Source organism: Macaca mulatta, chromosome 12 (genome assembly GCF_049350105.2).
Source record: "Macaca mulatta isolate MMU2019108-1 chromosome 12, T2T-MMU8v2.0, whole genome shotgun sequence".
In the NCBI taxonomy this organism is placed as follows: Eukaryota; Metazoa; Chordata; class Mammalia; order Primates; family Cercopithecidae; genus Macaca; species Macaca mulatta.
In genome coordinates, this window is record NC_133417.1 from 136,525,055 (window position 1) to 136,539,330 (window position 14,276).

The window sequence follows — 14,276 nt, forward strand, 5'->3', positions numbered from 1 at the left end:
AAGTGCCCATCAACAAATGAGCAGATAAAGAAAATATAGTATATATACAGCATGGGATACCACTCAGCCATAAAAAGGAATGAAATAATGTCTTTTGCTGCAACTTAGATGGAGCTGGAGGCCATTATTCTAAGTGAAGTAACTTAGGAGTGGAAAACCAAATATCATTATGTTCTTACTTATAAGTGGGAGCTGAGATACGAGGATGCAAAGAAAAATGTTATAATGGACCTTGCACAGGTGGCAGTGTTCACTGTACCCAATGGGTGCACCAAAGACTCAGAAGTCACCACTAAATAACTTATCCCTGTAATTAAAAACCACCTGTACCTCACAAACATTAAATAATTTTTTTTTTTTAAAAAAAAAGAAGAAATAAGCTGGATATGGTGGCTCATGCCTGTAACCCCAGCAGTTTGGGAGGCCCGAGGTGGGCAGATCACTTGAGGTCAGGCGTTTGAGACCAGCCTGGCCAACATGGTGAAACCCTGTCTCTACTAAAAATGCAAAAATTAGCCAGGTGTGGTGTGCGCACCTGTAATCCCAGCTACTTGGGAAGCTGAGGCAGGAGAATTGCTTGAACCCAGGAGGCGGAGATTGCAGTGAGCTGAGATTGCACCACTGGACTCCAGCCTGGGTGGCAGACTGAGACTCTATCTCAAAAAAAAAAAAAAAAAAAAGAGTTGAAGTTCTCTTAAGATGTCAGAGAATCTGCAGGGCAGAAAGACTCCTTGTCCAACACGGGTGCTGTGTCACTATGGGACCAAGGTAAACTAGCCTGTACAGACAGGAAATTGAACTCAGTCCATTCCTCTTCCGTAGTGGTTCTCAAAGTTTAATGTGCATTGTTATCTCCTGGAGGTCTCATTAAAACAGATCACTGGGTCCCACCAACAGTTTCCATTCAATAGGTCTATGGTGGGGCTCATGGATTTTCATTTCCAGCAAGTTTTCCCGTGATGCTAATACTGCTGGTCCAGGATGCTTTGAGAATTACAGCTCGAGTATTGAGGGAACCCACCCCCAATACTTCAATGTGGGGTCTTTCTATTTTCCATAAGTGTCAGCTGGCTGAGAAATAAAGAGAAACAGTATAAAGAGAGGAATTTTACAGCTGGGCCGCCGGGGGTGACATCACATATTGGTAGGAACATGATGCCCACCTGAGCCTCAAACCAGCAAGTTTTTATTAAGGGTTTCAAAAGGGGAGGGGGTGTAAGAACAAGGAGTAGGTACAAAGATCACATGCTTCAAAGGGCAAAAAACAGAACTACTAATAAGGGTCTAACAAAGATCACATGCTTCTGAGGGAACAGGACAAAGGGCAAAAGCAGAACTACTGATAAGGGTTCAACAAAGATCAGGGTCTATGTTCAGTGGTAAGGGTCTATGGTAAGGGTCTATGTTCAGTGGTAAAGATCTATGGGTCTATGGTAAGGGTCTATGGTAAGGGTCTATGGTAAGGGTCTATGTTCAGTGGTAAGGGTCTATGTTCAGTGATAAGATAAGGGTCTATGTTCAGTGGTGTGTGTATTGTCTTGATAAACATCTTAAACAACAGAAAACAGGATTCGAGAGCAGAGAGCCGGTCTGACCACAAATTTACCAGGGTGGAGTTTTTCCCCACCCTAGTAAGCCTGAGGGCACTGCAGGAGACCAGGACATATCTCAGTCCTTATCTCAACCACATAAAGCAGACATTCCCAGAGCGGCCGTTTACAGACCTCCCCCCAGGAATGCATTCCTTTCCCAGGGTATTAATATTCCTTGCTAGGAAAAGAATTTAGCGATATCTTCCCTACTTGCGTGTCCGTTTGTAGGCTCTCTGCAAGAAGAAAAATATGACTCGTTTTGCCTGACCCTGCAGGCAGTGAGACCTTATGGTTGTCTTCCCTTGTTCCCTAAAAATCACTGTTATTCTGTTCTTTTTCAAGGTGCACTGATTTCATATTGTTCAAGCACACATGTTTTACAATCAATATGTAGTTAACACAGTTATCACAGTGGTCCTGAGGTGACGTACATCCTCAGCTTACGAAGATAACAGGATTAAGAGATTAAAGACAGGCATAAGAAATTATAAAAGTATTATTTGGAAACTGATAAATGTCCATATTAAAATGAAATCTTCACAATTTATGGTCCTCTGCCGCAGCTCCAGCCGGTCCCTCCATTCGGGGCCCCTGACTTCCTGCAACACTCGAGACCAAAAACTTGAATGGAGCCAAATTTAATGAAATTATAGAGAACTGAATTTTTCATTTTTAGCTGAATTCTTAGTTTCTAGACTTCATAAATATCTCCCTTCATATCTCTAAGCATCTTACCCATTTTTAAGTGTACAGTTCAGTGGTATTAAACACATTCATAATGTGCAACCATCACGTGCCATCCGTCTCCATAAATAACTTTTTTCATCTTGTAAAACTGAAACTCTGTAGCCATTAAGCAATAATTCTCCATTCCCCCCTACTCCAGGTCCCTGGCAAATTCCCATTCTACTATCTGTCTCTATGATTGTGACTTCTCCAAATACCTCATATAAGTAGAATTGTACAGTATTTTTCTTTTTGTGACTGGCTTATTTCACTTAGCTAATGTCCTCAGATTCATCCATGTAGCATATGTCAGAATTTCTTTCCTTTTTAAGGCTAATATTTCATTGTATGGATGGACCATATTTTGCATATCTATCTGTTCCTCCATCAGTGGACATTTGCATTGCCTCCACCTTTTGGCTACTGTGAATAGTGCTGCTGTGAAGTGTGCATACACATCCTGACTGTTGTGTTAATCTGCCCCTTGCTTTTTCTTTATAATTTTCCCATCTATGTGTATATCCTGCATAATACAGCATTTGCTTTTGGGCTGAGTAGCAAGCACCAGCCTCGCTCTGCAAGGAAACAGGACTGTGCCCATGTTAGATGAAGTTAGCTAGGAGAAGATGGCATAAACCAAAGTTTGGGATGACATTTGGACATAGCTTCCCTGAGCACTTATTGATCCCCTCCGGGAACATTGGTCATCAAAGGTGGGAGACAGTCCTGGGAAACATAGAGCATCGGGCAGAAGTGAAAGGTTGGCCAGGTACCAGTTGTCCAACAGCAATATTTATTTATTTTTTAATTTTTTGAGACTGTCTCGCTCTGTTGCCCAGGCTGGAGTGCAGTGGTGCGATCTTGGCTCACTGCAACCTCTGTCTGCTGGGTTCAAGCAATTCTCCCACCTCAGCTTCCTGAGTAGCTGGGACTACAGGTGCGTGCCACCATGCCCAACTAATTTTTGTATTTTTATTACAGATGGAGTTTCGCCATGTTGGCCAGGCTGGTCTCGAACTCCTGACCTCAGGTGATCCACCCGCCTCAGCCTCCCAAAGTGCTGGGATTACAGGCATGAACCACTGCACCTGGCCCAGCAGCAATATTTATGCCCAAGGGCAATGGTGAGCTGCTCTGTATTTTGTCTCATAAGCTCACCTGATCTCCTCCTAGTTCTCAGGGGTTGATCACTTGAGAACACTTCTGTGGCAGTAGAAAGACTGTTCACAGCTAATCCACAAAGCAGGGCATGGAAAGGGGAGCTGGAACTTCACTAGCATATGTTCAGGGTTATCCAAATGCAGATAAGTCTGGGCTCGTCTCACCAGCTATTTTGTACTCTGTTTAAAAATTAGGACATGGTGCACTACTTTGGAACACGGGCAGCATTTACTAAAACTGAATACCTGCGTCCTAACAAAGCCACTCCTAAGTAAGCCCCACCCAAAACATGCCCATATGTTCACTAAAAAACATGCAAGAATATTCATAGCTGCACTTCCAGAACCAAAACACTGGCTGCAACCCAAATGTCCATCAGCAGTAGAGTGAATACCTGTGATGTATTTGTAAAATGGGATACCTCGAGCAATGAGAAGGAATACAGCAGAGACCCTGGGTGAATATCTCAAACATATTGTTGAATGAAAAAGTCAAACATAAGAGAATATATAATATATGGTTTCATTTATCAAAAAATTTAAAGCCAAGCAACATGAATCTATGATGTTAGAAGCCAGGAGAGAGGTCACCCTTGGTTTGGGATGGGGTTCTGGAAGGGCTTTTGGGATGATGGTCATGTTCTGTTTCTTGATCTGTTTACTAGTTAGCCACATGTTCACTTTGTGAACACTCATCAGGCTGTACTTGTGATCTGTGCAGTGTCCTGTGTAGATGCTATACTTCAACAAAAATTCGACCTAAATTGGTGTAATGGTAACAGGCATCTTGGGGATGACAGCCTTGGATATGTCACCCTCTTGAATCAGCTGAGTTTAGTCTGGAAAACATTCTGGTGCATAGCTGCTGTCCAGGAGTCTCTTCACCAAACGTGTGTTGATTCCTTTCACCTCTTTCCTGAATTGGATCTCTGTTTCCAGTGTCTGATATTATCTTATTTCTTGACTTGTTCTCTCGGTTGGTGGAACACATCCTTTAGTTAATCGCATCTAGAGAAAATGTGCACAGGAAGTATATATTTTGAAATCATATATGGTCAAGAAATGTCTTCATTCTTTGTATAGAATCCTAGATTATAAATAATTTTCGTTCAGAATTTTGAAGACATTACTCCATTGTCTTTTAGGTTCCAGTTTTGCTGTTCAGAAATCCAAAGCCAGCTGGGTATGGTGGCTCATGCCTATAATTCTAGCACTTTGGGAGGCCAAGGCAGGAGGATCGCTTGAGCCCAGGAATTTGTGAGCAGCTGAGAAAAAAAAAAAAAAAATTAAATTAACCAGACACGTTGGCATGCGCCTGTAGTCCCAGCTAACTCAGAGGGCTGAGGTGGGAGGATTGCTTGAGCCCAAGAGGTTGGGGCTCTGAGCTGTGATCACGCCACTGCACTCCATCCTGGGCAACAAAGTGAGACCTTGACTCAAAAAATTTAAAACAGAAATCCAAAGCTATTCCAATTCTTTATCTTTCATATGTGACCTGTTTCTCTCTCGAGAAGCATATTGAATCTTCCCAGTTTCCCATTGACGTCCTTCGTGAGGTATATTTTAATCCATTGTTTTGAGCACTTTGTGGACCCTTTCAATCTGACAGCTTTCATTTTGGGAACTTTTTCTTGAGTTATTTTGTTGAGGACTTCTTCCTTCTGTTTTCTGTGTTTTCTCTCTGAATGTTGAACCTCCTGAACTGGTTTTCTATTTTTCTTATAGTTTCGCTCATATTTTCTACTTTTTGTTCCATTCTTTGGGAGATTTCTTTTTTTTTTTTTTTTTTTTTTTTGAGACTGTCTCACTCTGCTGCCCTGGCACAATCTCAGCTCACTGCAACCTGTGCCTCCTGGGTTCAAGCAATCTTCCTGCCTCAGCCTCCCGAGTAGCTGGGATTACAGGTGTGCGGCACCACGCCTGGCTAATTTTTGTATTTTTGTAGAGATGGGGTTTCACCATGTTGGCCAGGCTGGTCTCAAACTCCTGACCTCGAGTGATCTGCCCACCTCGGCCTCCCAAAGTGCTGGGATTATAGGCGTGAGCCACCCTGCCCAGCCTCCCTGGATTTCTTCATCTTTATTTTCTGACCCTTCTGTTGAAACTTTTATTTCCTTTTTGATAGCTTTCTCTTGTTTCATGGATATAATACAGTTTCTTATATCTTTGAGGATATTAGTGATGAATTTTTATTTAATTTTTAGTTTTCTTCTCCCTGCACAGTCTCATTTACTCCAAGCCCGTCCCCGCCCCATTTGTTTTGGCCTCCTAGTAGAAACTTTTCTCAGATGTCTGGTGGTCCTTGATGATCTCCTAATGAGAGATTTGGAGTGAAGGGGACTACAGAGCCATTGAGTGTGATGGTGGGGCCTGTCGATGGATAGCTCCATCCAGGGGGATCTGGGTGGGCCGTTTGCTGGGAACCTCTGATTTCATGGTCTCTAGTTCTTTCTCCTTGGGCTGGTCACTTCACCGTGAGAATAGTCTTCTAATCTTGGGCCTAGAGGGAAAGGGTCTGGTTGCCAGGGTCCTGGGAGCCAAGTTTTGGGGTGGCCCTCTGTTCCACATTCATTCTGCATTTAGACACTAACCCCCCTCTCCATTTTGTTCTAGAACCCCTGCAACCCTTGCTCTCCTCTGCCTGGTGTCCCCCATCCACAGACCCTTTATGTCACCCTCACAGGGGAACACCCTCTCCCCTGCCCTGTGCTGAGAGATGCGCAGGACTCACATGAGTGGGATCCAGCTGCTGCTTAAACAACTTCCATTAATTCCATTCCATTTATTTTTCTTCAGCTCTTAAGGCCTTTGAGGAGTGAGTAATGGAAACGGTAATTCCACAGTGCCCGTTGCTGCCTTGAGATTTGACCTTCTTGGGCCTGCTAAGCCTCTTGCCATGCTGCATTCCCACTTCCAGAATTGTGGCGTTATTGTTTCTCGTGCTGTTCTCTCTGTCCTTGGCAATTATCTTTTTTAACGGTCCATTTATTGTTATTTTACTGTGGTTTAGAGGGAGCCAAATTAGGCATGTGTCTTGGATCTGCCATTCTAACCTGGAAAACAGCAGCAACGGTAACAGCAAACAGGACTGCTTCCTTTGCGCCAGTCACTGTTCTGAGGGCTTTGTATAATTAATTCATTTAATTTGGAAATCTGACTTAACTTATTTTTGCCAAGTCTCATCAAATTTCAGCTGGAAATCAAGGCTTCCAGATGAAATGTTTGGCTTTAGTCTGTTTATTTCACCTCTAATAAGTTCAGGCAGAGGAAGAGAACTACCAGACCCAAAGAGGAGACATGTGTTTATCTCTCCCTTTTCTTAACCTTGTTGTTTTTCCTCTTGACTTTTTCCCCCAGAGGAGTGTGCTTCAGTTGCTGCACTCCAAGAGTGACGTGGTGCGGCAGTACATGGCCAGGCTCATCAATGCTTTTGCGTCACTGGCAGAAGGTGAGACATCAGCTTTGCTTCAAAGAGAAGAGCTTGGTCACACTGGTGTGCTTTTTCCTTTGAAAATGAGCGTTCCTCCCAGGTTTCTTGGACATGACGCTTCCTCAGTTTGTTACTGTTTAATTTATCTAAGGTCTTTTGTGAAAATTGTTGTCATATTGCTTTCATTTATGTCAGAGCACATTTAGACAGTTTTGGGGTTTATTTTGTAAACCTCCCGGTTTTATTTTATAAAGCTTTCTGGTTTTGTAACATAGCAACATTTTATATTGCCTTCAAGTATATCACAAGTAATGAATGCATTTTCTATAATTTCCTACTTAAGGCAAAATACGTGAAACAATTACGGCAAAATAAGCTTAGTGAAACAAAGCAGACGCCAATAAACACTGCACCATTTCCTTCGGAAGACTATGACCTCTTAAATCAAAGGATTTGAAAACTCTGAAAATAACATGCCCCCATAACTGAATTTAAAATGATTTTGCAAAGTGCCATTATCTTCCATAAGTTCTTATTTATTTGAGCTCTTTATAATGTGAATAAAGGGAGTTTTCAAATTATGAATATATGATACTCCAAAACTTTGTTCATTTGTTCGTTCATTCTTCCATCCTTTTGGCAGACATTTATGATACGCCAGGATATGTTACTGAGGACCATTCATATGATAATACTGTTGAAACTTATGTCTGAAATTAACATCTTCCATATCAATTCAGAAGTCCATAGCAGGCTAGTGACCGTTCTGGGCTTATTACAGGGTCCCAGGTATGGCATCTTGCTTCTTCTCCAGGCCTTGTACAGAGAGTGTGGACGGAAGCATTCCTTGGCTGCCTCTGTTGTGAAGACTTAAGGGCTCATAACACACACATCTACCCCTCTTTTCTCCTTGTAGATCTGACTGTTGGGTTCAGGATTTCATGGAAAAAAAGGACAGTGCTCCCCACAAGAACACAGCAATGAATTATGTTTAGCTCTCAAGAAGAGTGGTTTTTCTAGTCATCAGATATTTCATTGAATAAAACCAACTTTTGGAAGAAATATCTTTTAATAAATTTTGTGGGGGTTTTGTGGTTTTTTTTGTTTTTGTTTTTGTTTTTGTTTTGAGACAGAGTCTCACTCTGTCGCCCAGGCTGGAGTACAGTGGCATGATCTCAGCTCACTGTAGCCTCAACTGCCCGGGCTCAAGCAATGTTCCTCCCGCCTCAGCCCCCCAGTTAGCGGGGTCAACAGGTGTGCATCATCATACCTGGCTAATTTTCCTTAGTTTCTGTGGAGACGAGGTTATGCCCTGTTGTCCAGGCTGGTCTCCAATGCCTCGGCTCAGACAATCCACCTGCCTCAGCCTCCAAAAGTGCTAGGATTACAGGCATAGCCACCTTGCACAACCAGTACGTTTTTGTTTGTTTATTTGTTTGTTTGTTTTGAGATGGAATCTCGCTCGCTCTGTCATTCAGGCTGGAGTGCAGTAGTGCAATCTCGGCTCACTGCAACCTGCCTCCCAGGGTCAAGCAATTCTCCTGCTTCAGCCTCCCAAGTAGCTGGGTTTACAGGCACCTGCCACCATGCCCAGCTAATTTTTGTATTTTTAGTAGAGACGGGGTTTCACCACATTGGCCAGGCTGGTCTCGATCTCCTCAGGTGATCTGCCTGCCTCAGCCTCCCAAACTGCTGGGATTATAGGCGTGAGCCACTGCACCCTGCCCAGTAAGTTTTTTAGAACATAAAATTACCCAAACTCTACTGTGTTATATGCAAAGTAAGTTTTCATGGAAAGTGGTTTTGTAGCATACCAGATAAATTATTTCTGTCTTTCACCTGTTTGCTCTCTGGTGTATCATCAGGTCGCCTCTACCTTGCCCAGAACACAAAGGTGCTGCGAATGCTGGAGGGAAGACTGAAGGAGGAGGACAAGGACATCATCACCAGGGAGAATGTTCTTGGGGCCCTGCAGAAGTTCAGCCTCAGGTAATGATTGTGCAGTAGGTCACGGCATCTCCTGTGAGATCAGATTGAGTTAAAATTCCCATGGCAACCCAGGAGGTAAATGGTATTTTTCCACTACACTTTGGAGAGGTTGGATGACTCTCTAAGACAGAACTAGAAAGCTTATCTCTAATCCTCTAAACTATCCTGCTTGAGGCTGCTGGAGATGGAGGAAGACATTTTCAAAGCACCATTGGATTTTCCTAATAGACATTATCAAGTGCCAGCCATGCAGGATTGTGTCTCGGGGCATGTGCAGGGCTTAGAGACAGATACATGTATCAGACCTGATAGAGCCTCAGCCCTCAAGTTACTTCCAGTCCCCTATGGGAGCCGTACACATGAATGCACATCCCAGCAGAGTGTCAGAGGCAGTCCTGTGGAAGTCAGGGTTAGGGCCTCCTGACCTTGTCCATGATCCCAGCAGCCCACCCCATGGGCTCAGCCTAGACTGTCATGACTTGGAGCTGATGGGGCTGGGCTAATTTCTATATTTTTAGTACAGATGGGTTTTTTTTTTTTTTTTTTTTGAGACGGAGTCTCGCTCTGTCACCCAGGCTGGAGTGCAGTGGCCGGATCTCAGCTCACTGCAAGCTCCGCCTCCCGGGTTCACGCCATTCTCCTGCCTCAGCCTCCCGAGTAGCTGGGACTGCAGGCGTCCGCCACCTCGCCCGGCTAGTTTTTTGTATTTTTTAGTAGAGGCGGGGTTTCACCGTGTTAACCAGGATGGTCTCGATCTCCTGACCTCGTGATCCACCCGTCTCCGCCTCCCAAAGTGCTGGGATTACAGGCTTGAGCCACCACGCCCGGCCAAGATGGGGTTTCATCATGTTGGCCAATCTGGTCTTGAACTCCTGACCTCAGGTGATCCACCCACCTCAGCCTCCCAAAGTGCTAGAATTAACAGGCGTGAGTCACCGCACCTGGCCCCATAGTCGTCAGTTAACGGCTTTGTTGAGATGTGTTTACACACCATAATATTTCCCCATATTAAACATACAATTGAAGGATTTTTAGTGTATTTACAGAGTGGTGCAGTCATCACCACAATCCAGGTTTAGGACATTTCCATCACCACAAGAAGAAACCTCATACCCATTTATAGTCACTCCTCATTCCTACCCGCAGGCCCTGGTAGCCACGAATCTGCTTTCTGTCAATTGACTTGTACTGGACGTTTCATATAAATGGATCTCATGTAGCGTGTGCTCTTTTGTGACTGGCTTCTCTTAGCATCGCGTTTGCAAGGTTCATCTATGTAGCAGCATATGTCAGGGCCTCATTCCTTTTGTGGCTGAATATGATACTCCATTATGGCTATACCACATTGTTTGTTTGTTTGTTTTGGAGACAGAGTCTCACTCTGTCACCCAGACTGGAGTGCAGTGGTGCAATCTCGGCTCAGTGCAACCTCCACCTCCTGAGTTCAAGCAATTCTCCTGCCTCAGCTTCCTGGGTAGCTGGGATTACAGGCGCGCACCACCACACCTGGCTAATTTTTGTATTTTTAGTAGAGATGGGGTTTCACCAAGTTGGTCAGCCTGGTCTCGAACTCCTAACCTCGTGATCCACCCTCCTCGGCCTCCCAAAGTGCTGGGATTACAGGCGTGAGCCTCTGTGCCCGGCCCACACCAGTTTGTTTGTCCTTCAGTTGATCGGCATTTGGGTTGTTTGCATTTTTGGCCAATATGCATAATGCTGCTGTGAACGTTTCAGCACAAGTCTTCATGTGGACATATGTTTCCTTTTCTCATGGATTGGCATCTGGGAGAGTAATTGCTGGGACATATGGTAATTTTTTCAGAGTTTTTATTCTCTCATGATCACCTGAAGTTCTCTTTGACTTTCTTGAGAACTCTAGTCCCTGGAGTCTTCAACTTTTTTCTGTCGGACCTCTTCTGAACACACTTTCTTCCCATCAAATGTGGTTAACATTCGACTGACTCACAAGTAACCAGAAGCCTGCAAAGTGAAATGGTCTAAGCATGTGTGTGTTTAGTGGAGGAAGGAATAGGTATTTGTATCTACTATTTGCCAACTCCCTGCTAATGAAAATTCTTTGTTCTAACTATATGAATTGAAAAGAACTGTAAGTGATCTGCAGTGTCATTACTTCCTCAGAGCATACAAACACTTCATTTCTGTTTGTTTATAGAGAGAACTTTGCTCAGTGTCGACCATTTTGGGGAAGTTTTTAGAAATTCAATAACTATAGTTAAGTAACAGATATAAGATATGGTGAAAAAAATACTTCCTTCTGGTAATGCAAATACTTACTGCCTGTTTATCTTTTCCTCCAAATGATAATTTAAGCTTTTTTGTTCTGTAAATGTGCTTAACCTTTTTGCAGTTTTCCCGAGTCTCTGCAATAAATGGAGAAGATAGCTAGTTACCAAGAGAGTGCAGTCTTCACCGTATTCTAATAAGCCACCCTGATTGGGTCAGTGTAGTGTTTAAGAACAGGATGAACAAATAAACTGGCTCCGCTGTTCTGTCCTGAGCAGTGGTTTTGCCAAAATCTGCTCATCAGGAGATGTGCAGATCTGGCTTCTCTGTGGCATGTCAGTTTTCTACTAATCCAGATGGCATCTCATAATGATACCACACTTAGTCTCAGCAATTCTTAAGGCTAACCTGATGATATTCACCATCACACATTTTGATGGGGTATTGAATTTTGTAGGATTCTACACCTGGACTTTGGGTGGAAAATCATTCCTTATAATTTGCATTTACCAGGTCATTAAACTACACTTACTCTATAGAAATGTGAATCAAAATGATGCTAAGCTAGGCTTTTGCTCCTCCTTTTTTTCTTTATTTTCATGCAGCCCAGAGTGCCTAGACCTGGATTACAGAGAGTTTAGGTGAAAATCTATTCGTCAGCTGGTGCAGTGGCTTATGCCTGTAATCCCAGCACTTTGGGAGGTTGAGGCGGGTGGATCAGCTGAGCTCGGGAGTTCGAGACCAACCTGGCCAACATGGAGAAACCCCATCTCTACTAAAAATACAAAATTAGCCGGGTGTGGTGGTGCATGCCTGTAATCCCAGCTACTTGGCAGGCTGACGCAGGAGAATCGCTTGAACCCAGGAGCCGGAGGTTGCAGTGAGCCTAGATTGTGCCATTGCACTCCAGCCTGGGCAACAAGAGCAAAACTCCATCACAAAAAAAAAGAAAAAACCTATTTGTCAAAGAAGTATGTCTATGGTCCTGTTTCCTGAGTTAAGTAAACCAAAAGCTACTAATGAATATTTATTAGATATTTGAAGTAATGCTATGCTAATTTTAAATATTGAAAAGGAGATTTTCAAAGTAGGAGACCTCCTTACCGCCTTATCTTTATTTAAACCGTTAATAAATATCCCTGAAATGTAAAGAACTTCTGTTATTTCAATTGTATGAGTTTAACAAAAATATTCCTCAGAGTCTGTGTCTTCAGTAAGTTTGTCTTTTCTGATATACATTCACATTACTGTTTCCTCTTTTTTTTTTTTTTGAGACAGAGTCTTGCTCCATTGCCCAAGCTGGAGTGCAGTGGTGCGATCTCAGATCACTACAACCTCTGCCTCCTGGGTTCAAGCAATTCTCATGCCTCCCAAGTAGCTGGGATTACAGGCGCCGCCACCATGCCTGGCTAATTTTTACATTTTTAGTAGAGGCGGGGTTTCACCATGTTAGCCAGGCTTGTCTCCAACTCCTGACCTCAGGTGATCCGTCCGCCTTGGCCTCCCAAAGTGCTGGGATCACAGGCATGAGCCACTGCACCCAGCCTACTGTTTCCTCTTATATGAAACGTTTATTGGCAGTTTTTATTTACAGTAGGCTGTTTCTTCCCAGGCGCCCCCTGCAGACAGCGATGATTCAAGACGGCCTCATCTTCTGGCTGGTTGATGCTCTAAAGGACCCCGACTGCCTGTCTGACTACACGCTGGAGTACTCGGTGGCTTTGCTTATGAACCTCTGTCTCCGCAGCGCAGGTCTCAGCCCCCCAACCCTCATTCTATTGCAAGAAGGGGAAGAGATCTTGACCTTTGAAGCTGGGTTTCTAGTGAGCATGATGTGGTTTGCTTTTAGTCTCGTAGAAAACTAAAAACAGAAAAAAGAGTGGAAAGCATTTCCAACTAGGTATCAAGCTGTTGAATCCCTGAAGACAAAATCCCTTCTCACCCTGGAAAAAATGTCTTGTATCTATGTAGTGCCCACATTAAGAGGAGACTAAGCTCATTTACATTTTTCTTTATTGCATTGTTCAAAGGTAGGCAATTAAGAATATGATCTGCTTTTCTGAAGACAAAGAAGTGTGTTCCCAAGATCCTATAGGATTAAGCTGGCCGCAGTAGCAGTGACACTAAACCACACTTCCTGCTGTGAATCACGTGCTTTTCCCTGCCCCAGCCCTGGAGGTGGAGGTTCTCCTGTGGGCATAAGTCATTTATATACTTGATCAGTCATTTATATACTTGATCACTGAAGGCGGTGATTTTAGCTTTTCCAGGTACAGGTACTATCTCTTTTCAGTTGTTACCTGGGATGAAAGAAGCTTCTTTAGAAGAGATGCCAAGTCTAGGCTTTGGCTTTCCTCAGCCTGAGCATCCAGTGTTTGGAGAGAAAGGCCCCCTGGATAAATAGCTGACTCAGGAGTACTTGTTGGAAGCATCTTCACCTCCGTATACTTTGTAGACTGAACCACGTAACTGTGTGTTGTTGACTGAGTAAATGACTATTATTTCAGTCATTTTAAAGAATAGCATGTGCAAAAAGTCCTAGCTTTTTTTCTTTTTCTTTTTTTGAGATGAAGACACGCTCCGTCGCCTAGGCTAGAGGCAGTGGTGTGATCTTGGCTCACTGCAACCTCTGCCTCCCAGGTTCAAGCGATTCTCCTGCCTCAGCCTCCTGAGTAGCTGGGATTACAGGTGCCCACTACCACGCCCGGCTAATTTTTGTATTTTTAGTAGAGAGGGGGTTTCACCATGTTGGCCAGGCTGATCTTGAACTCCTGACTTCAAGTGATCCACCCACCTCGCCCTCCCAAAGTGCTGGGATTACAGGCATGAACCACCACACCCAGCCAGAAGTCCTAACTTCTAATACGTTGATCAGATTAGAATTAGCTTTTCTTCATCATCACCACCTTATTTGCGGTGATTTTTATGATGACGTTTATAGCTACTAAAATGCCTGTATGGTCTTCGTGATGCTGGTATCCGTGCGTGGGAGGGAGAACATTGCTCTATAATGTATTGTGCTTTCACTGTAATGACTCGCTCTGTGCTCTGACCAGAGTAATAGCCACCACTTGGGGTGGTTTACTGAGCACTGAGGTTGTATGCTACACTGAGTCCTTTACATACATTAGTTTA

The 14,276-nt window shown here is 43.7% G+C and overlaps 1 protein-coding gene across 17 annotated transcripts in view; it reads left to right on the top strand.

Annotated features, from left to right (window-relative positions):
* The window catches only part of ARMC9 (armadillo repeat containing 9), a 203,956-nt gene that overhangs the window by 66,661 nt on the left and 123,019 nt on the right, over positions 1-14,276 (top strand). For all 17 annotated transcript variants that reach the window (XM_077957876.1, XM_077957877.1, XM_077957875.1 and 14 more), the window contains 3 exons: positions 6,836-6,926; positions 8,774-8,897; positions 12,754-12,893. In XM_077957876.1, coding sequence (XP_077814002.1) covers positions 6,836-6,926; positions 8,774-8,897; positions 12,754-12,893 — 355 coding nt within the window. The remainder of the gene's footprint in view (positions 1-6,835; positions 6,927-8,773; positions 8,898-12,753; positions 12,894-14,276) is intronic.